At 50.0% G+C, this 22,532-nt stretch overlaps 1 protein-coding gene across 4 annotated transcripts in view; it reads right to left on the bottom strand.

The window, feature by feature from the left end:
* The window catches only part of LOC106746793 (RB1-inducible coiled-coil protein 1), a 28,333-nt gene extending 6,177 nt beyond the window's left edge, over positions 1-22,156 (bottom strand). The window contains exons 1-5 of one of the 4 annotated variants that reach the window (XM_014623812.1): positions 20,321-22,156; positions 14,964-15,172; positions 2,461-2,752; positions 564-1,512; positions 252-469 (exon numbers count right to left, since the gene is read on the bottom strand). In XM_014623812.1, coding sequence (XP_014479298.1) covers positions 252-469; positions 564-1,512; positions 2,461-2,752; positions 14,964-15,172; positions 20,321-20,388 — 1,736 coding nt within the window. In that variant the 5' untranslated portion in view covers positions 20,389-22,156. The remainder of the gene's footprint in view (positions 1-251; positions 470-563; positions 1,513-2,460; positions 2,753-14,963; positions 15,173-20,320) is intronic. The other 3 variants (XM_014623814.1, XM_014623815.1, XM_014623816.1) reach the window with 3 other exon arrangements.
* Positions 22,157-22,532: the final 376 nt, after the last annotated feature.

The following is a 22,532-nucleotide window of genomic DNA, read 5'->3' as shown; positions in this document are numbered from 1 at the left end:
ATTGCCTTGTGTTATCGTACCCGAGAGAAAAAGGAAGAGAGAAAGGAAGTCACTATGGGTGTCTTCCAATGAGCAAACACTGAGAGAGACACGCATAATTGAACACGGGTGCTCGGTGGGACACCTTAATACGTGCGTGTAAGAATTGGCGCGTTTGACAAAACATGAAGGCCTGTTGAGTCTATTCTTCAGCTTCGTCGCACGTGTCTTTCGTTGGAAGGCACCCTATTGTAACGATGCAGCCAACTCACCTGTCCGAGAGTAACGGTGCTCTGGTGCGTTCCTGTTCCTTCACGGGGATATTGGTGCCGACGGACGTAGCGTTCTTGTCCTTGTTACCGTCGGTGCTGCCTTCGATGAGGCTCTTGGACAAGAAGAACTGCGTGATGCCGTTCAGATCCGGCGTAGAGATCGAGCGCGCCAAATCCGGGAGCTGCGACCTCAACGATTCCATGTCGTCCGCGGTCAGCTGTTCGAACATTCAGAGAATCATTTCACAACGTTCACTTTCAAGAGCGTGCGTTGTTGAATCGTGTATGTCTCCGTGAAACAATAAGCTGTACCTTCGGTAGCCCGTTGTCGAAAACAGAAGGCGCCTGGGTCGCAAAAGGCGGCGGCGTGTCCTCGAGCCCAGGGAAAAGCGTGTTCAGGAAGTGTCCGTCGAATTTGTTCTGAAACTCGCGTCTGCGTGCCAGTTCCTCGCTGTGGACCGTCAACAGTTGGCACGCCAGGTTGCTGGCCCAGACGAGGAAAGCCTGCGAGAAAGTGCGCCGTCGGACCACTTCGGCCACCGCGCTCATGTACATCTGCGGGGCCAAGTGGATCTGTTGTAGCACCTCCAGGTGCCTCCTGAGTCGCTTCAGGCTCTCGTTGTACATGACCAGCTTGCTGTCCACTTCCATCATCTTGTTCTCGACGTACATGATCCACTTGAGGCGATGATAGATGTTCACCGAGAGCTCCTCCTTCGCTTTCGTGCATCTACGCCGGATGTCGCGCACGTGGTTGTGGTTCTGCAGCATTACAAGCAACTGCCGCCTATGAGAATTGCAGAGGTCCGGCAAAACGCTGGCGTCGCCAAGGTTGCTCGCGCGATCGCGATTCTGCACGAAACCCTGCGCCAGTTCGCTTTGCTCGTGGACAAGCCTCTTGGTCTGCACCATCAGCTGTTCCAGCGCGAACAGCCGCTCACCCAGACCCTTGATCTCCTTCATATCCTGCTTGTTGGCGTTGTCGATCGCCGCGTTCACCTCGGCCTTGAGGCTCTGCATCACCCGCTCGTCGAACTGCTCCAAGCCGCGCGAACATTGATCCGCCACTTGCTCCAGGCTGCTCTGATTGTCCTTCGCCGAGATCCATCGGAGCAGGCTCAGTACTTCTTCCGTGCCTTCGGACAACGCCGGCTCGGAGGACTCACTCGGTTGATCGTCCGGATTCAAGAAGCCCTCAGCGTGGACCCTCAAGGCCGGCAAGATCGGGATTTTCGCCAGCGTACCGAGATCAGTACTGAAGCTGTGAACATCGTTGACGTTTTCTTTCCTCTCTCGCTGATACCAATTATTCCTCGTCGTTTAATAACAGAAAAATCAAAGAAACGAGAATCCGGATTGAACCATTTTTACAAGTGTTTTTACGCGTTTCGTGAATATTGCGATAAACTTGAACGCGCGTATTAAATTACGAAGGCCCGATCATTTAGATGCTCATTAGTAGTATAACCAATGATAATTGAAGCAGTGGCGATTAAATATGGTAATCCGAGCTATAATAATGAAAGAGCGAATTCATCGGTAATTATATACCAATGTAATGGAAATAATTATTAAGGGAACCCTGTCACGCCATGCGTTCTTATGATAATGGATCGGCCTGTAATTCATTGAGAAATATTCTCGCAATAACCCGCGATATGTTCGTACTTTCCATTCTAGGTTTTATTCAGCTTTAGATTGATCGCTGTAAAATAGGTTAAAGGGGGAAAAAAAGGAAAACCGATCTTGGGTGCATCAATTAAAACGTCGTATCGTCCAATAAACAACAGTATCGATTAAGTTACCAGGATCTCGTCAATTTCTCGACGACTCACAACAAATTGCGCGAACGATACGTCGTTTTCGTCCCGATTAGAGGGGAAAAAATTCACGATAGACGACGCGGATTTTTCGTGCTACAGTTTGATTATTAGTATCTCGATAACTTCGCCGCTGCACGCTTCACGAATATTCGGCGAACACCAGAGATTCATATTTACGAACGAAAGAATTCAAGAAAAAATTCCAATCTATATTTTCGACTTACTTTTGCACAAGGAATCATTTCTTTTTATTGTGATCACGACTCTTCTATACGGCGCACAATGCGAAACAGACATGTGCATATATCGTGAAATTTCACGACGCAATCTTCTCCCCTAATATTTATTTCCGCGCATTTATATCCGAGATAAAAAAAGATCGTTACTTGTCGAGCAGTTCCATGTGTTGCTGCCTCTCGGCGAGGTAGAGGGCGAAGCTATGCTGAAATTGATCGGCTCGAGATTGGAACATTTGCGTGATGTCTTCAAGGTTCGCAACCACCGCGGCCCATCCTTGCTGCTGAAGGTGTTGATCGTGGACTAGCCTTTCGCAGATTTTCGTCTGCTCTCGCGCCAAGGCGCAACATTGTTGAGCCAAGTTGGCGCGGGAGACAAGAGTTTGATAAGCGGCCGGCATCGACAGCGAATTCTCGATCTGACTGTGAAGGTCGACATCTGCTGAACAAAAGATGAAGGTCGGCTGTTTAGTTCCTTGTTTCTTATCGATATCTATGTTTTTAAGTTGTACACGGAAACTCGATTTTATATTGTTTTGAGACCAGATGAAAAATCGATTGTAGGAACAGAAGGATTTTTGCGGGAGATTTTTATCCAATCAATTATTCTCAGTTACCTTAACCGAGGTTTTAACGCAACGGTGTTTCCGGCGTCGTGACGACAGAAATATCGTTTCTCGTAATCGAGTTTTCGTCCGGTCTCACCATTCTTCTACGCGAACCGAGATTTTATTTTCCGTGCAAGAAAGAGTAATGTAAAAGTTGAACAGTATGTTTCGTTTCGCTGAAGTTTGCGACAATTGTCGCAAAAACTGAGTGGTAATTCGTGCAACACAGAAATATAACGTTCCGTTGTTATAAGTTTTTCAATATACATCGTTCCTTTTTAAATATAATGCTTCCACCTGTGTTCTTCCTTTCTGCTCAAGATGAAAGCAGAAAAAGCCGACCGAGCCAGGGAGTTAATAGTAGACTTCATAAAAATAATAAGAGGCGCGTACATTATATAGAAAATCCGTTATTTTTCGCTTCCAAATTGCGGGTCATGTAAATTACACGTAAATTACAGGCGCGATATCCGCGAGAGAGGAGTAAGGAACAATATATTTCCCCTCGACGCGCGGAATGCGGATCGGAGAAAGTTACGTTTATCCAATGCGTAACCTCGATTTTAACTTTAGTAACGAGTTCTCCTCTATTTTTTTTTCTACTTCCTTGAGAGGCGCAGCTCTACGCGCGGACGGGAATTGACGCGCGCGCGCGCGATCGCTGCCTTTTACGGCTGTCAGCTGGCCCGAAGCGCGTGCAACTTCGCGGATGTAAACCCGTGGAAACGGGAGGCTGCGCTTCACCACCTCGGTTCATAAAACGAACTGAGACGCGAACGGCGATCGTAAGGTGCGTGGACGACCGCGAGATTGGAGTTGTAACTCACGCGACTCGCCGCGCTTCGTCGTGTAACGACGATCCTCGTAGGCAACTATCGGGGAAACTATTGTCTCTCAACGCAGATAGTGGTGACGTGTCGAAACGCACCGAGTTAACGAGTCTGGTTGTCGCCGGTTGTTGCAATTACCGGACACACGGGTCGAATCGAGCAACCGAGCAGCAGGTGTATAATTGATCGACGAAGCTAGAGCCAGAGAGCATAATCTTGGCACGCGATGAAAATTCAAGGACGACGCGACACACATCGCATCGCGACGACGACCTTACGTCACACTCTACATCCAAGAAGCGAATTGCGCGTCAGCTTCGTCCGAGACTAGATAATTAATTTGTGTGTGCGTGCACGCGTGCGACGCACGCGCGTACAGGAAGTCGCCGGGAGGGAGAATTAAAACGTGTTATCAGTGTCTGGACGATATCTTTATACATTCTATACAAATGCGCGAAAACGTATGTATAAGCTCCGACAGTCGTAGATAATGCATGCGTGATCGATCGGGGTCGATCTTATAGATGATCGCGTCCGAGTGTCCCCACTGATTTGCAAGTCCACAAAAAAAATTATCGTTATGATGCACAGCTGAGCAATCAACAATAATTACGGCGACGACGCAATACGCCGTTAAGCTTGACAATCGAATGATCGTGAACGGAAAAAGTCGTTGAAAAGAAGATAATAAGATTCCAGATGTGATTATTGCGTCGTTTATCTGCGTGACATCTTGCAATCCGCGACGCGTTTTACTTTGTAGATCGATATATGCGCGCAATATACACGGGTCAATAAACGGGAAACCTCTGGAAATCGAATCTGAAAGTCACGATCTGTGCGATAACCCTCTCTGACAGTTATCCCTGACACCGTTTTTGTTTTTTTGTCTTTTTTTGCCGCGAAATTTACGACTTTTTAAGGCGATTAGAAAAGAAACACTTAATACTTTTTATCCTCGCATAGTAAAACTTTTTTTGTTAAGATAAGAATATGCATCGTCAAAGCGTTCTCGATAGAAGTGATGCAAACTAAGTAAAATCCTAAGTAAAGTCGTAAGGGGACTTTCCTGAGATCAAAGGATCTTTTAACCGTGCACGGTAAAAAATGGGTTAAAAACGGTCCACTGAGATTTTGTGTTATTTTAATATTGGAAAATGTGTTAAAAACTACAAAAATATAATGTTAAATTAACATATTTACTTTGTCATATTAAATGTAGTTAATTAATTAAGAAGAGTGTGTTAAATTACATTAACATTATATTTGTGTAATCTTTAATACATATTCGTATACATTTTAACACATTCCCCATATCAAAATAATATAAAATCTTTCACTGTGTATAGTTTAAAGATCTTTTGACCTCGGGAAAGTTTCCTTAAGACTTTACTCGGTCGGTTTGCATCATTTCTATCGAGGACGCTCCGACGGCGAATATTCGTTTTTCTTTGAAGTATACAACGTGTATAAATACTAAATGTTTATATGTTATATTTTGATTCTGCCCTTCGCTAAGTGTGATACGTTTAACAGAGGCATATAAAGTATATTCGTTTTTCTACCTAGCAAGCACAGCATTTGTCGTGAAACTTTTTATCTCAATATTTCGTCTCGTTCGACGTACAAATCTTAAATCGATAAGCAAAGGAAAAGTTCGACGCAAGTTTCTCAGAATCGAATGCCTCGTATGCACAAAAACATATTTTTCCTTACTGCAATCTACCGAGTATACGATCGCGAATAAAGTACGTAGCGGTGCCTCACCGAGGCGTTCCTTCAACTTTCACAGAGCAGATAATCGACCCGCGAGAGATTACCCGCGACAATAAGCATCATTGTGAAAAAAGCGCAGAGAAACGATATCGGGTTTGGAGTAAATCAACGCCGGTTGTTGAACCGGCGATCTTGATCGTTTCACGTACGGAAGATTTTACTCCACTCGGCGCACTGCTTCTATTCTCACCTGCTGTGAAAATCGTTAAGAAAATGAGGATCCGTTCAATCTGAAACGTCGGCAAAGATGTGACACAAAGATTGGACGATTTGCAAGTTTGCGTATTCACGCTGCAAATCCACCTGTTTCGCCAATCGTATTTTTTATAGAACGCGTTTCGAGATGCATATAATCAACTTTTCGTATAAAATCCCGTCTATATACCTCACAGAAGACGCAGGTCGCAAATGCAGACGAAGATGACATATTAAGCTCACGCAAGGAGCCCCACCGATCCTCCGAGGGTCAACGACAGAGAGAGAGAGAGAGAGAGAAACGAAACTGAAAATCTGCCGAGACGCGGAATAACGTGTCGCACACTTAATACCGGCTGTACCTCCCGTACTCCCCGTAATCTCTTGGGAGAGTATCGAACACGTATACACTACATACCAACGTAGAGCCAACGGAGTCGATGCACCGGCGAGAGCAAGCATCGGAAATTGCCAAAGCTAAGTCGCGACCTTACCGTTCGCACGTTAATTGCACGCGCGACCGGAGCGCGGCGGCGCGGATACGCCGAAAAAAGAAAAATCAAGCGCGATGACTCGTGACGAGAGGCGGTAAACGCCAGTAGAAATGAAGCGGAGAAATCGCGTCGAAAAAACAGCGCGCGTTAGATAAACCGGCCGTCGCCGAGGTCCGATTTCGATACGCGGAGTCGTTCGGACACGTGTCTCCCCCGATGCGCCTTACGTTCGGTAGATATTTTCCACGCGTTTCAACATCGTGAAATAGGTGAAAGCCGTATCGTTATCAGGTATTCCAGCATGTCAACCAGCATATCTCTAACGTTAGCCTTATTCGTTTGGCGGGGAGTATCGGCGAGTGTTCGAAGAAGCATCGACACGTTCGCTGATACTCTCGGAATTTTACGATAGAGTATTCGGGACGAGGCTAGATAAACGACCGGCCGGGCGGCATAGAGCAAAGCGCGTGTAATGCCCCTTCGAGGAAACGAAATATGCATTAATGTTGCTCCACTTTCTCACCAGAGGCGATCTGTTTCCCTCACGTACCGCGAAAAGTTTCACGGAACGAACTAGGGATGGGCGATACGGTAGAAAATACCGATATTTCGTATCGATTCGTGTCGCAAATAAAAATATATTGATTCGCTAGAAATATCAGACGGGATGTATCGTTGATATTTCTATCATCAGCTACATTCGAATTAAATACAGAAAGTTCCTTAATAACCAGCCATATATCAGGAGTTTCGAGATTCCGCGAATGCTTCTTTGTTTTTGTTCAGGTAAAAAAAGTTCACACAAACACGTGTCCTAAACACGTGTTCTAAACATGTATCTTAATCCGCAGTCCAACGCTGGTTTTACGGACCGTACCGGAAGTTCGATATTCCTGTTCGGATATCGAGGTACATGCTAATATCGCAAGATAAAATATCTACGCAAAACATCGATATCAAAGCCCCAGAAATGTCGATATTTGAAATATCGATACTGCATAACCCATCCCCGGTACGAATTGTGACACGATTGTGTGACAGAGACGCGGCTCTCCTCGAGAGCAATTTCCTCTGCGAGAGGAATTTTTTACCCTTCCCTCTTCTTCTCTTCCCGTCTCTCTCTCTCTCTCTCTCTCTCTCTTTGTTTTGCACTGAATCCCCCGTTTCGTCACGACACCTTTCGCGAGATCTCGGCTCCGCCGTCGGATTCTTTAACGAAGCGGATCCGATGGGGCTCTCGCGCATTATAGGAGAACCTACCGCGCGCGCATTCGCGGAATCTCGAAAGAGCAGCCATTAAAGTACGAAACAAAGCCATCGGCGAGGCTCGGCCTCGTTCACACGATAATTGCAGGCTACTCGGCTCTGGCCGAGCGATACATAGAAAATCGCATGGCTGCACCGTTCGCACTCGCGCCGCCCGTTCCCGAGAATAAAACAAGCCCGAGACTACGAAGAGACTACCACCCTGAGACTGGGCGCACAGTTAAGAACCGTAAGAAAGTCCATTCTGATCTTCTTCGATCCCGTCCGAACGATCTTGAACTTTCGCTCGCGCGCGCTCCGGCGTGCCGCGAGAGACGGTATGAACGATCCTTCTTCATCTCGGAAGCGACTTTTCCTCAATCAACGAGATGACGTTCGTCATTATAGCCGACAGCTCGAACCTTGAGGCGTAATGAAACGGAACGGGCGCGACGAGTCGCGCTCCGTGCAAGATGCATATCATCATCAGCTGATCGCGAACGTCATCCGCACGGCCCGCGTAATTCATCTCCGGCCGCAGCTCGGCACTTAGCCGGGTCGAGAGCACGGGGGAAGCGTGCTTATCAAACTATTACAATAATGATTATATCACGCGATCCGGAGACATCAAAGGACTCGCCGCGGTGTTACGTGGAAAGCCTCGGTGAGCGAGCGAGCGCGCGTAGGTAGGCAACGTCTGTCGCAACACCGCGGGAAATAAGAACCACTACAATATAGCGTGGCGCGCGCGCGCACGCACGCACACACGCACCCACACCGGGATCCACAAGTGATTACGACACGCGGTCGTACACACAGAAATAACGAGGTACCTACTTGCTGCGAGGCAGCACTTATCAAGCGGAGTCGTTCGCTTGCCGCGGTGAGTATGGCCGCCACCCGGATCGAGCGGTCGAATTGTGGTCATCTCCGAACAGCAACGTGCGCATTTTAATTGTATACAGACCGCGCACACCGGAGATGTTTGACTCGGAGAGCGTTCAGAGGGAAATTCAGCTTACCTCAGCTCTTACCTCACCGGCGATTTGGCGCAAGGCAATTCCGTTGGGCGGTAAAAAAAAAAAAGAGAGAGAGGTAAAAAACGATCGGAACAGTGTAAAAATTCGATTTCGCGACATCACCAATCTCGCGTAATTGGACGAGAGATATGAGCGTTAAGCTCTCTCCGCAACGATCCACCGCGAAATATCGCAACAGAGACGCAAATCCAACGTTCGCGCGCAGTTACCAAATATTTACCCGCCATTATATCCATGTCGTGCAAATTCGGTCAACGTGGAACACGACGAACTAAAGCAGTGCCAGGCGTTTCGAGGACGAACGGATGGACGGACGGATGGGTGGTGGTACGAAGAGCCTTCTGGAACTCCCGAGGAACAATGTCAGCCTTGTGCATACATACGCGCTCGCGTAATTACATCCGTGCGCGGTGACGGTCTCTCGCGAAACGCGAGTACACGTTATCAATAACAGTGTTTGTGTTCTGTGCAGCGCACCGCCGGACGTCCGCGATCGACCGTAGAAAATTAAGACGAGTGGTCGCGGCAGAGACATCTAAGTTTACCACTTACTGAGAAAAGTACTTTCCTATAACACTAACTATGTAAATAATCATGTTAATTTCCGACGTATCTTAAGAATCTTCAAAGTACAGCATTGTAAATTCTCTATTATACAGACGTGCAGAACGAGACACGCGCCGGTCGTGAGACACCGAAATCTTTATTCATCATTCCATCGTTCCTCCTTAACAGTAGGCATTTTTTAATATACACACGTGGCATCGATAACGATGCTAAAACACCGATAAGTAACAAAGGCCACTTCATTTGTATTTACGGACTAGCCATCGCCTTCATTAAAAACCGCGATATCGTTCCCGCCGTCGGTGGCCGATGCATGCGCGCGCACACACGCGTACATAGGTCGCCGCGATATCTTCGGTAGGGTTCACAAGCAGTAATACTATTTATGCACTCGTGCGAGCAAGTACGCGCGCGGCCGACCGCTGATGTTTTCGCATGTCGAGTTGCAGCTCGACGCGGCAGCAACGTACGAGCGATTACGGTAATACCCGGCGTGCTAGCGAGTTCGCACGCGCGTGCACACGCACAAAGGCACACGCGCGCGCGCATTATCGCGTGTATTATTATTATTCGCCCGGTGGAATATCATTGTTCGCGATCCCGCCCGAGGTCTCGGAAGTTTTCATCGGCTCGTGTCATTCGGCCGCGTAAAACCGACGACGCGGAAATGCGTTCAGAGACGACGAACAGTCCTACGTCGGGCCGCGACCAATTCCCGGATATTACCTCCGAGAACAACAGTTTCACCATTAAAGCCTCGAGGCACTCCGCACGCGATTTCTTTGCGACGTTAACGATCGGCGTTAGCGATGCGGTCTGTACTGGCGTGTATAATTACGCGCGCATATGCACACACAAGACGACCGGAGTTTAAAGATTGTTGCGTTACTACGATCGCGAAAAGGAGAAAGACGATCCGACGCGGACGATCCGTGTATTCCGCGCGCAACATTGAATATAGGCGCGCGTGTGGCACGTGCCAGCGTGCCCGCGGTTTTATTCGCCGGCGATTACAGCGGGACGAAGAGCGATTTCAGGGTTAATCGCCGCGGATGCAAAAACTCGCCGCTGGATCGAAGATGGGCGTTGAACGCGTTGCAACATTTCACGGTGGATGTTCGGACGTGCGGGGTAGGATTATGACGAACCGTGGCGTGTTTACGCCGCACGAGCCGCTTGAAATAATTAGTCGAGAGGTTTTCCTTTTCGCGAAGCCCTCGAAACCAGAGACGACGTTGCGTGGTTGGCGCGACGCACCCGACGTACGCCGAGAGGCGAGGAATGGAAAATCACCCCGCGTGCTAACTCAACGAACCCCTAGCTACAGTATCGACTTTATAATGCACATGCACTTGGCACACGCTGCGCGTGTACAGAGTGAGTCACAGAAAGTGTGGAGGCAATTTCCTGCGAAAATATTGATGACGTTAGCGTATCGCTCCCATTCTTATACTCAAGAAGCGAGAAAAACTCGCTCGCAACTAATATACGAAATTTAATTCGATATCGGATTTCTCGGGCGAGGCCGAGAAGATATCCGATATCTCTTTCTCTCTCTCTTTCTCACTCTGGCTTATCGATTATCAGCGGGATACCTTCGGGAATTAATCGTCGATGGGTGATTAATAACGGCAAATATCGGCAATATTGACTCGTTACATGATAAATATTGGGCATGCCAGTTTACGATCGCTACGTGGTTCTCTCTTTGCGCGATCGACGATCGCGAATCTCATTATATTTTATTTCGTCGTCCGTTAAGGTGGCGATTAACGGCCGTGATGAAGCGCTACGGCGGTTGCGTCGGCTCTAAATTAAAGCTATCGCCGAGCGTTGGTTCTGTTTTCGTGTTGGCTCAGCGCAAATGAATCTTACAGCGCGATAGCGGCGGTGCAATCTTTGTAACGACGTGATATTACGTATCACGGGTGGGAGACTGTGTGTCGTACGGTTTGCTCAAAAGGTACTTATCGCGTCACGGGAGGATAATTACAATGCGTGTATCTTTAGAAACGTATTTATGGACACGCCAGGGAAAATACGCGTTCCAATAATGTCGGCAGCGTCAACGTAAACGCGACTAATAACGCGTTCAGGGATGCGCCAGTTTTAATCGTTTACAATCATTACAACTTTCAGTCCTTCGTTTATCCACCTGACTGTATCTCGATGTAAATATTATTCGCCTTCGGGCGTATTTTTAATCCAGTTTCACCCGTCCGTCTGTCCGTTCGTTCGTTCATGGAGATACCGTTCGATCACGCGAATTCGCGAATGAGTATTTTCTCTCGCAGCGTGGAAATTCGAGAGCGAGAGGCACGAATGATCGTACCGTCGTTCGAGAAATAAACTCCGATCGAGGGAAAAAGCCACGAACCGCGGATAATGACGGGATAACGGCGTCTTCTTCTCGCGAGATATCGAATTCTCGCGGTGTCAAAGGTGTCGTCTCGCGGTGAAGAGCGCGATTTCGCACGCGCGCCTCGTGCCGCGAACGAGAATCAACCGACCGAATCGGAGCCAATTGAAATCAATGGTCGGGAAAAGGCGCCGCTCGGGCTGCGCTAAATCCGGGGCTACGCTATAAAATTGATGCGCCAACGAGGAGGCAGCTCCCCTACGGACATTTCTACTGGATAATCGAAGCGCTGAGAGAATAAGCGAACGGAGCGACGGGCCGGATGAGTAAAAAGAAAAAGCCCGTCTTTTTCACCGGTTTAGCATGGGTCGAGAATCGATGATTCGTCGTCGAAGGGGACGGGCGGGCGACGAAGGTACCGCGTTGCGGAATATCCAGCGGTAAACAGCGGTACTTCCGTCACGTTTCGCGTTCCTCGCGATCGATGCAGGCATCCTCTCGTGAGGTCTCTAAGTCTCGTCAGCTGACGATTCCAACGTCACGTCGGTGTCTTCGATTCTCGATAAACCGTCCCGTTTCTATTCGCGGTGTCTACCGCCGCGCGGGTTCGCGCGTACGTTCACGGCCGCGATGTTTCGCGACGACCGATCGAACGTCGTCTTATTTCCGGAACACGAAAGGGAATTCCGAATTCAATTTGATCCTGACCGAAATTCGACGCCGGGACTTCCCACACGGTAAATCTGCAACGAATCGCCTCGTGCCGGCGCACAGCGCCGCCTAATTACACGTTCGCGGACAAAATCTCGTGTAACTTTTTTTATTGTTATAAAAAAAAATATAAATGTAATGTGATAAGATTAAAGTGCGAAAATACCTATTTTCGTCCACAATTCAATACCAAGAGGTGAAAAAATGACTACTGTTTATCAATTAATTAAAATAGAACTTTTACGCTTAATTTAAAAGTTTGTTATTTAAAAAACGAGAAAACGAAGAGGTAATCCTTCATCATTTTATCTACTTGTCCGGGATTCGTCGGAAGATTCGCCCTCGCACAAATCGATAAGTCGTTGAGAACCGAGTGCGGCGTCAGTGGAAGCTCGCCACCGTTACCGAATCTCTAGCTCGTAAACAAGTAACGCGAGTAAACGTCCACGCGAGTTGGCAGGCCGCCTCGTACGTACACGTCGTAATTCAATCGGCCGTTACATACGACGTCCACCATAATTCAATAGACGTCTCGTCTCCGCTTCTCGCGCGAACGAGAGAAAAATGAGAGCCGGCGCGCGAGCGAGAGACGAGCGCCACGGTGTAACTCGGAGAACTTCCGGAGCGACCGCGCGATCAACGGAATTAAGGCCGCCCTCGCGGCCGTTTTCCCGACGGCTCGACTTCGGAAAGTATCATCGACTCTATTTTTGCGACTCCCGGAAAAGCGTCACACCACCCGACGCGACCTACTTTCGCGTTCTATGCAACGGGAACTCGACGCGTCGCTTTCGATGTCACGTCGCCGATGCAATTACTCACGCGCGGCCAGAACGGAGACAGAGAGAGCCAGATGGTTATCCCATGGATAACAGAATCAGGCCGAACGGTTGATCACGAGGCTCGTTAATAGCCCGGGTCAAAGTCTCGTGGCGACGACGATGTCTGCGAACCCGGCAGACGGTCGTCGTCGTCGGCGTTTTCGCGACAACCGAGATTCTATCGGACGAAGAACGCGGCCCCCGTTGTTCCACATTCTAATACCAATTAGCGGTATATAACGAGCAGATAATTAAATCCTCCCCCATCCGTTAGCTCGCGTTCACTTGTGAGAGCGTTGCGCGTTGAGCGCGATAAGCCACGTCAAATAAAAAAGAAAAGAATGTTAGACGCCCGAGTTTGTAATTAACTGGAATAAATCTAGCACCTTTCGCGTAATTATCGCAACCGCCGCCGTAAGGAGGCAAGAAAGCGATTTACCGCAGGAAGTGTAGGAACGGCTGTAATCAACAAAACGGACATTCACTAAGTCGCGTTTACAACAACCAGACGTTTACTTCAACCTCCATATGCTATTATACGCTTTTTGTCCTCGTCCGACACGGGCGTTGATGCAGCGCGAGTATGGAATGAACGTGAATCTCACAATCGACGATTCTCCGAACGATGCGAACGTATCGATCGGCTCGCGCGTGATTCACGAGAGAGAGAGAGAAGATCACCGATACGAAGATTCACGCCGTTCTCACGTGGAAGAAAAGTCGCGATCGCGACCCGGAGTCGATTCGATCGTTGGATCGTTCCTGTCGGCCGCGCGCGTATTGGCCTCTCGCAATGGGTGTGATTTGCGGTCGAATCACGAGCGGTCTAGAAACGCGGCTCACCGCAAGTAGTATGCGTGTCGCTAAATCATAGCTCGCGCCTCGTGATCGTAGGTACGTACATGCGTGTGATCGCAGGGAGCGGACAGAAAGAAAAAAAGAGGGGGCACAGTAATAAAGCGAGTTGCGGACACGCGGTAACCTAACGGTACAAAACAAAGAAGTGAATAAAAGAAAGTATAAAATAGGACGACACCGCGCGTATATTACCAAGCCCAACTAAAGTTGAGAAATTAAGGATAACGGAACGGGAACAGACGCAGAGGCGCGTTTCTCTCTCTCTCTCTATCTCTTTCGAAGCAGAAGAGGAGGAGCATCGCGTGCAGGTCGTCACCTTATAATCTTCTCTCCATTACAACGGAGATATGTGCAAGGTGTTTACAAAAACAAACATTGCGCCTCGATGTTAACAAAAGTTAACGAGCCGGTTATGTTTCAGACGGCCGACAATTGTTTGCAGTTCCGATACGCCCCCGACATTGATATCACCTATCGCCTCTTCTCGATTAAGCTATCTCATTTCTTCTGGCGCTTCGAAGAGTTCCGCGAATTCGCGCCGATAAGGATCGTTACATTAGCCTTCGTCCTTTCGACAACGGCTCTCGGTTAACGAGCTCCACGACGTTCAAAGAGTCGTAGCTCGCGGAATATTCCGTGTCTAAAGCTCGACCTCGAAATTGATCGGTCTGCGTTCACGGTAACGTCGAAACGAAGTCGTGAGAATCGAACGATCGATACCGCGTCATCGGGCCACCTCGAATTAATCAGCATCGCGAGAAGAACCGGTTCGCGCCGCGAGACAAACGCTGGTTTAGATACCGCTGTACGCGCGAGCGAGGACGTTCATTAATTTTCTAACAAGCGACGTTATTAAAACGCGATCTATCGTGTTGCTACTAACAACATCCTTCTCTCACCGGTTTCCTTGCGGGGCAATACGCAGACAACCGAATCCAACGCGTTCGTGAAAAAGTCGAATGTTCGGATAGCGAAATCCGAAGCAACGTATTATCGGCGATTATCATCGTTATTATTGAATTGCTTTCTACGTCAGCGCCTGGCGTTTAAACGCGAACAATCACGCGAACCGCCGACGTTCGCGCATGAATTCGCGCGATTTCGTACGATAAAAGTCACGGGTGAAGAGAAAGAGGTTTCGCTACTTACCAGAACCGTAATCTATACTCGGCGTGGGCGGCAGGGGGCTCTCAATAGCGCTCTTGCTGAACAGATAGATCGGATTCGTATCGGTTCCGGCCGAGTAAGAGCACACACGCGCGTTCGGTTCCAGGCTCTCGCCTCCGCTCATCAGTAGCACCTGCTGCGCCGCCACCACCCCGCAGTCCCTCTCGATCGCCTCCTTCAGTTGGGCGACACTGCACACAAAAAGCACATTGCGTATAAATAATTGATATATAGCAAAAAGTCGATCGGTGACGTATCGTATACGGAGAAAAAGACTTCTTCGGATATACAATTAAATGTCTTTAGTCAAAAGAAATTTGTCGGAATGGAGCAAACGAATGTTTGACTCAGCAAAGAAACCTCCTTCTCTCTGTGTACGTGCGTGTACATACGATAACTAACTATTAGTTAATTATTAATTTCCGTTCGCGTTTTTAGCGGAGTTGAAGAGAGAAGACGGCGAGGCTAGACTCCGTCCAGAACGTTTCCCCTGACCCCGGTCTCTGGTAAACATCGATCGAACCTCATAGGTCAACACGCATCCTCCGGGAAAAACGTGAAACGCGCGATGCATTCACTCGATCCATCGAAACACGGAGAGTCTCTCTTCCGCTAGAATAAATCAAGGGCGATATCGCGCCTTTAGGCAAGAAAGAAGCGTCGCTCATCAGTTCGATGACGGTTAGGCGATACGACCTGGTTTCCGTAAGGAGTTCATACCGCGTAATTACCGGACGACGCGTTCCCATCGCCGGATGTGCAACGGCGACGAGATAACGAGGGGAAGAAAAAGCGATCGAGGGCGCATTAAGATATTGCTCGTATCGTACGCGCGCGCGCGCTTTAACGTGATAGATTCGGGATCGTCGTAATATCATGCGAGATAAGTGCCGTCGCGGTTGCATAAGGAAAATCATTGAAGCGCCATTCGATGTTCTGATGCAACGAGGTCGGCGATTATTGTCAATTCTTGAAACAGTCGAGTTCTGCCAACCGGTTTAGTTTCAAGAAGCGCACGTGTGCAAAAATTCTGCACGCGAATAATTAAACTGCCACCACTCCATCAAGTAAATACAGGCCGAGCGCATCGGTGCGAGAGGCGTCGAGAGGTCGATGCAAAAAATGAAGGAAAAAAGAAAACGAGAAAGAGAGATGAGATGAGGACTTACGTAGCATATAGAGGGCCTTGCGTAATCGTATACAGCGTTCGGATTTTTTTTTAACTCCTGAAATCCTTTCTTGTCATGCCCAACCGACCGTTCATTTGCTCGTTCGCGATCATTCAACGAGCCGCGATCCGCGTTTTTTCCACTTTACGACACTTTAAGAAATTTAAGCCTCGCACGGCGGTCGTAAATGACGCTCGAAAGGAACCGTAACGGTACACGCCGGGCGGCATCGTTAACACCCTGCGCAAAGTTAACCGACAGTTAAGGAGCGCTCTTTGTTTGGAGTGGAAAGCAGACGAGATGCACGGGGCATTAATTATGGAGAGAAGGACGATTACGCCGTCAACGTAGATAAAATCGCAATATATTTCGCTCGTAAATACAACAGCGTCGATCACGCGCATCTGTCGAGAGCTCGAGTCGCGGCGGTAATTCGTGTCTCCGAATAGAGATCAACCGAGAGAAATTGACGTCACCTCTCGCTTCGGACTCGACGATTTTTCCTCCGCGCGAACCGCGCTCGACGTGTCATTAGCGGGCGATTTAGCGCCGAGATTGCGAATCTCGGGTCGAGCTTAGGCGGCGGTGATCGAAAGCGTTTCGCGTCGCTGGCTGCGGAAAAACGCGTCTCGCGCGCATCACGCGAAATATCGCCAGTCACTCGTGCTCGGATTACAGCTGACTACACAAGCTCAGCTGTGCGAGCGCCGCATCGCGAGACTGCGTGTCGTCGGTTGCGCGCGTCACGGCTCGTATTTCACGCGTGCACGCCACGACTACGCTGCAATCTCGCGGTTTCGTTCAAATCTATCGATGTCCCACTCCTTTTTACACGCTTCCCGAGATCGGCTGTTAGTCGCCTTGGCCGTTGTTCACTGGAAAACGGGACGTATTAATGCGTAAAATGTGTTATCGGTATGTTCCGCGTCGGAAACCTATCGATATGTTAAGTATTGATGATAATTTTATGCGACTCGCCGCCCGTGTGAGTCACCACCGGTGAACCCACGTGCCGTTGTATTAAAAGACAAATTTTACTCGTCGTGTAACACGCGTTTGATAATTAATATCATAATATTTCATACAGTAGAAAACGTGTTCAATTTAACACGTTAATCGATATCGTGGACAACGATAAGGATAAACAATCTTGTTGCGCAATAGATAAATCGGACGAACAAGGATATTTCAAGCGCGTAGATACAGAGAGAGAGAGAGAGAATTTTACGACGGTTTTCCACACACGCGCACGCAATGCGTTTACGCCGTACGTCTGAAAACGAGTATGTTGCATCGATTCGAACGATCGTAACAAGCTGTTGGCTCGCGCGATTTTTACTGACTAACGCGTAGATATTTCTTATCGAGCACGTAAACTGAACGAAGGTAACCGAGCGAAATATACGCAGCCGGAATTATTGCAGACACACTTACGACATACAACGATCTCAACGCCTTTAATCGTGACGCTGCAATTAGACCGGCGCGTATTTACACGTTCACGCTTAACCGCGCAGCCGCGATTACTAAGCAGGCGCGGATAATAAAAGCAAATCGGAGCGGGGGCGCCCTCGCAAATTGACACAGATCGTTAATTGCTGCGGCGAACGGGGCCGATGACCGCCTCTATCGCCGGTCGCTATCTTAATCCGCAAATATCGATGCGCCCGAGAGAACGAGGAGCTCCGATATACGCGACCGTACGCGAGAATAACGATGCCAGATCGCGCGAAAACGCGTCTTGCAATCAACGTAAAATGACAGATGAACGCTCCACGCGGAGAGACACCTTTCAAATCGGCAAATTCATCGGCCGATTTCAGGTAGTTTCCGTCCGAGGTGAAACTGTCCTCTAAATTGAGTAAAAGCGGCTTTGGCTTCGGCGCGAATTACGGAGATCGCATTGTACGCCGTAATTACAGAATCTGCTTCGTCCGTCTTCAAACATTGTCGGCTATTTTTTGCTCAATTGACCCTTGACGTCACGTCGCTCGAATACGAGGAGGAACCTCGGCGGCACCGTCACAGAGCGGTCCCTTAGAACCGCTGCGCATTAAAAGCTCGGCCGAGCTTGGCGTCGTACGACGGCGGGCGATTCGGCACGCGTGGTATAATATAGAGAGCGACGATGCGCGCCGCCGGCCAAACGATATATTTTCAGTGCACGCGTCACTCGCAGCGTCGTGTCGTCCGTTTCTTGAAAGCGCATAATCGCGTCCGGAAAGTATTGCGCGCGTGTGAGACGCAAAATGCGCCTCTCTACACGTTTAATGCGCTGGAGACGACCGCACTCTGCCCATGCGGAAGCCGTTTATCATATGCCGATGCGCACAAATTACTATTCTCCCGGACTCACGTCCACGTTAATCGACTACGACACGTCTCACGGACGTGAAGTTTCAAAACGAGAAAGAAAATGGAGGAAAGAACATGAATGAAACAACGCGAGATCGCTTAGTCACCAACACTTTGTCGATATCAGTCGAGCGTTGATTATCTGTGACAGATGGTACCGCCAAGATCAATAATTTTGTACGCGAAGGTGAAATGGGATTGAACGCAGAGAGAACGCAGGAAAGTTTGTCTGAAACTGCCGGCAAGTAAAAGGAAAAGTTACAACATGCAGCGCTTGTTATTTCCAAAACTAAACAATGTTACAAGTTAATAACGAAAACTTCCGATCGATTATTCATTTCGAGTTTTATTCGCGTTTATTTTGTAAATATCTCAATCCCAGTTGCCATGTACGTTCTCGCACACACAACTTGGGACTTGAAAATTTACAGAGATGGAAACATTTATATCGCGCGCCCCGCGTGAACAAACTTCTCGCGTGAGCGTTACCCCGTGACGAAAATGTCGAGGATAATCGCCGTTTCAACCGCAAATTCCCGGTTACCATTATTGCACATTTTCGCCCGGCCGGGGGTGAAAATTAAAATTTAATTTCACGGTGAAGCACGCTACGTCCGAAATTGCGCGGAGAAATACGCTTTCGGCGGCGATCCGCTTGTCGATTGAACAAGCCGATCCTCTGTAGGTACGACATGCTCGTAACTAAGGGGATAAAGAGACGGACGCGCGCTCTCAATCGGAGCGTCGTCGGGAGTACCGAAAGAGCGGCCCGTTCGTTTGCATCACGCGCGTGACGTGTACACGCATTAGGAGAGCTTGGCCGAGTTTACCGTCGGGTCAGACTCGTGCGCGACACGAGCCAACCCACACCCACGTGCGCGCCGCGTCGATCTCTTCTTCTCGCTGTACATTATTTTCGGAGTTGCGAGCGCGTAGCAACGCGCGCCGCCGTCCCACAAGTTTCCACGCGCACTTCCCGAAAAACTCTCTCTCTCTTTTTTTCTCCCGAGGCGCGGCGCACTTCGACACAACGCAACGCCTACGTCCGAGACGCGGCTGTTCTCTTCGCCATTCGTTAACCTTCGACGGAACCTTGGATCGCCGCTAAACGCCGCGCTAATGACACTACGCGCGCGATCGGCACCGTTATTATTATCCCCGGCTATCAGCGTAATTAAGTTTCGTCGACGCAAAGCAATTACAGAACTCGCGTAATTTGTGGCCGCTACATGAATGATCACGCTCCACGTGAAATTCCGATATCACCGGATTGTAAACTTTAATTAACTCAATAATGCGACACTTTCGAAGTAACAAAGCGTGACGGACAAGAGGACTCGAGATTAATTAATAGCCGGAGCCGAAGTTCGTCGAGAGACGCGGGGGATTGAAGTTTCCTCGAATCCGATGTACTTCGAGATCACGCGTGCTAACTCATCACCCGGCCTCGAAGGCGAGCGAAAATTACTCACGTAAACGATAAAAAAAAAAAAAGACGCGAGTCGTAAGCGCGTATACACCGGTGTAAATAAAAAAGAAAACGTTACAATGCAATCTTCGCTCGTGCCTGAACAAAGCGCGAATGTACGCGTGCTTCTTCGGGTTATCCGCTCGATTATTTTCGCCCCGTCCCGCCGTTACTGTACCCCCCTCCGTGTAATATTGTTCCATTACGCGTGCACACACAATGTTCGCGCTCGAGAAGATTTTTCCCGCGGTAGCGAACAACGCTCTCTCGCCTATCCACCTATCTACGACGAAAAAGAAAAAAGTAAATAAAAATACGCACGTGTAGCATAATCAATAAGGACTTACCTCTGCAGGGCCAGCTTGATGTCGAAGGTGATGGTGGTGCCGGTGTCAACGTGGAATATATACAACATCTCGTTGCCGGTGGTGCGCCCGGGGCGCCGACGACGACAAAACTGCTACAACGGCCCCGGCATCCGCCGTCACGGGTCCCTCCCTTCGCCGAGGGCCCCGACAGCAGCGACAACGGGCCCTCGCCTCGGCGTTTCCCCTAGCAGTCAGCTCGATCGGGGCCGTACCCCACGTTCCCGGTCGCTCGCGAGTACGGCCCCCTCGGGTCTATGCCGCATCGATCAACGCGATCCCCCGACGTCGGTCCTCGCGACGGAAACGGCGCTCCGCTACGTGAGAGACACGTCACAAAGTTGCATCCGGATCTCCTTCTTTGTTGCTGAGAATGCTGACCGCGCGTCGGGGGGACGGAGAGACCCTCACCACTGGTGTAGCACTGTCGACCGCTCTCGGACCGTCGAGAGGGAAACTGGAACGTCCACCGTCTTTCCCCGCGCTCGCTCCTTCGACTCGTTTTCTTTGTTCCACGAAAGGATCGATCCGTGATCCAGCGGACGAACAACGGAACGTCGTCGGGTCGTTCACGGCCGCGTTCCGTCTCTCTCTTCTGCTCGAAGTGGTCGATCGTGTGCCTTATGTCATAACGCGGCTCTCCACGCAACGCGAGCCCCGGTGCACACTCTCATATACACACACATTCACACACGCACCAAGTTTGCGTCACCGAGCTCACTCCGCTGAACGTGACCGAATACCAACGGAGGAAGTTTCAAGCTTGTCGCTGGCCCGTCGTCTCCCTTCCGAGGCCTCCTCGTGAATCCTCCCCTAGAAGGACTCTCCGAAGCGAAGCTCCTCCCGATCCCCGCCGGATGATTATTCGCGATTGCTGCAATCGATCGCGCGACCGAGTCTCGACGTTCTCACGTTGGACTTGACGGAAATACCTCTGACAACGGGGAGAGTCATCGATCGATTCGCGGCGATGCGGCCAGCTGCTCGCGTGTGTTTTCACGTCACGAACCAATCGGCCGGCGGCCGACACAATGACGTTTCAGGGCGCCTCGTGCAGGGCTCTACCCCCGCGATATTTCGGAAGCCGCGCGTGAGAACGTGGTCGAACTCGCGTTACGCCGAGAGATAACGCCGACGCGTCCACCGTCGCTCGGATCAGCTGCTCGGCAAAACAAAGCACTGGCGCGCCGCGCGCGTTACGCCACCGTCACGTTCGTCGCGCTCTCTCGCTCCACCTCTCTCTTTCTCGCGTGTCTCTGTCTCGGCTGTCCCGAGAAAAACGGCACCGCGTACACCGCCTCTCGTGTTGTGTCGCACGATGCCGTGCGCCGGACTCGCGCGACTTCCTCGCGGCAACTTCCGCGCGCGCACCGTCGGACAATGCACCACGGCCAGTGCTCTCGAATGCCCGGACGACGAGCCACCGAAACCGACCGAGGCGCGATGCAACACAAACAATGCTGCGCCGCGCGCGCTACCAGCTATGCGCAGAACCGCCGCCGTGCGGAACAAAGAGACTCCTCCGCTTTCCCCGCGGCTTTTCCACGACGTCGGCGTGCACCACCTCTATGCACCACCGCTCTCCGCTGCAGTTGGGCTACACCGGCCGAGTGTCGCTCGGCTCCGTCCACGCCCGAATTCACGACAATAATGCGCCGCAGAGCCCGACCGAGCAGCAGCCGAGTGCGCGTCGCGTCTCGTTGGGTGTCGGACGACCGAAGGAAGGGAAAGGGGGAATAGGCGAGCGGTTCGCGCAGTCCCGTTCGACGTTTGCTTCCGACGCAGAGCGCCGCCAGCTGTTTACTGCCAAGCGCTGAACCGAGCGCGACCGCGCACGGCGGACAGAACGTCCGGGACGAGGAGAGGAGGGGGACGGAGAATGATTTCAGTCGTCGCCGCACGGCGCTCTATGGCGCTTCGCGTCGGCTAGTTCAGTGATGGATGCGAGTTTGAATTCTCGAGTCGTCTAGAGTCTTTCTCTCTCTCTCTCTCCGCGAAACTTGAGACGTCGATCGCGTCCCGGCGGGATCAGAAGTTCCCGAAAATTGATGATGATTCCAGGACGGGTTTCGGCTGGACGCAAAGGTACGTACCGATCGCCGACGATCGCTCGACCGTCCAACGGCACACGGGGACGGCGGAGGGAGCGAAACTGCCGTTAGCGCGTTTAAGATGGCTACCCTAATGTAAGATT

The sequence above is a fragment of the Dinoponera quadriceps genome, unplaced genomic scaffold (genome assembly GCF_001313825.1).
Source record: "Dinoponera quadriceps isolate SergipeBrazil2010 unplaced genomic scaffold, ASM131382v1 scaffold1565, whole genome shotgun sequence".
Taxonomy (NCBI): domain Eukaryota; kingdom Metazoa; phylum Arthropoda; class Insecta; order Hymenoptera; family Formicidae; genus Dinoponera; species Dinoponera quadriceps.
Note: the sequence above shows the minus strand (reverse complement) of the source record. Positions and strands in the feature narration are given on the sequence as shown.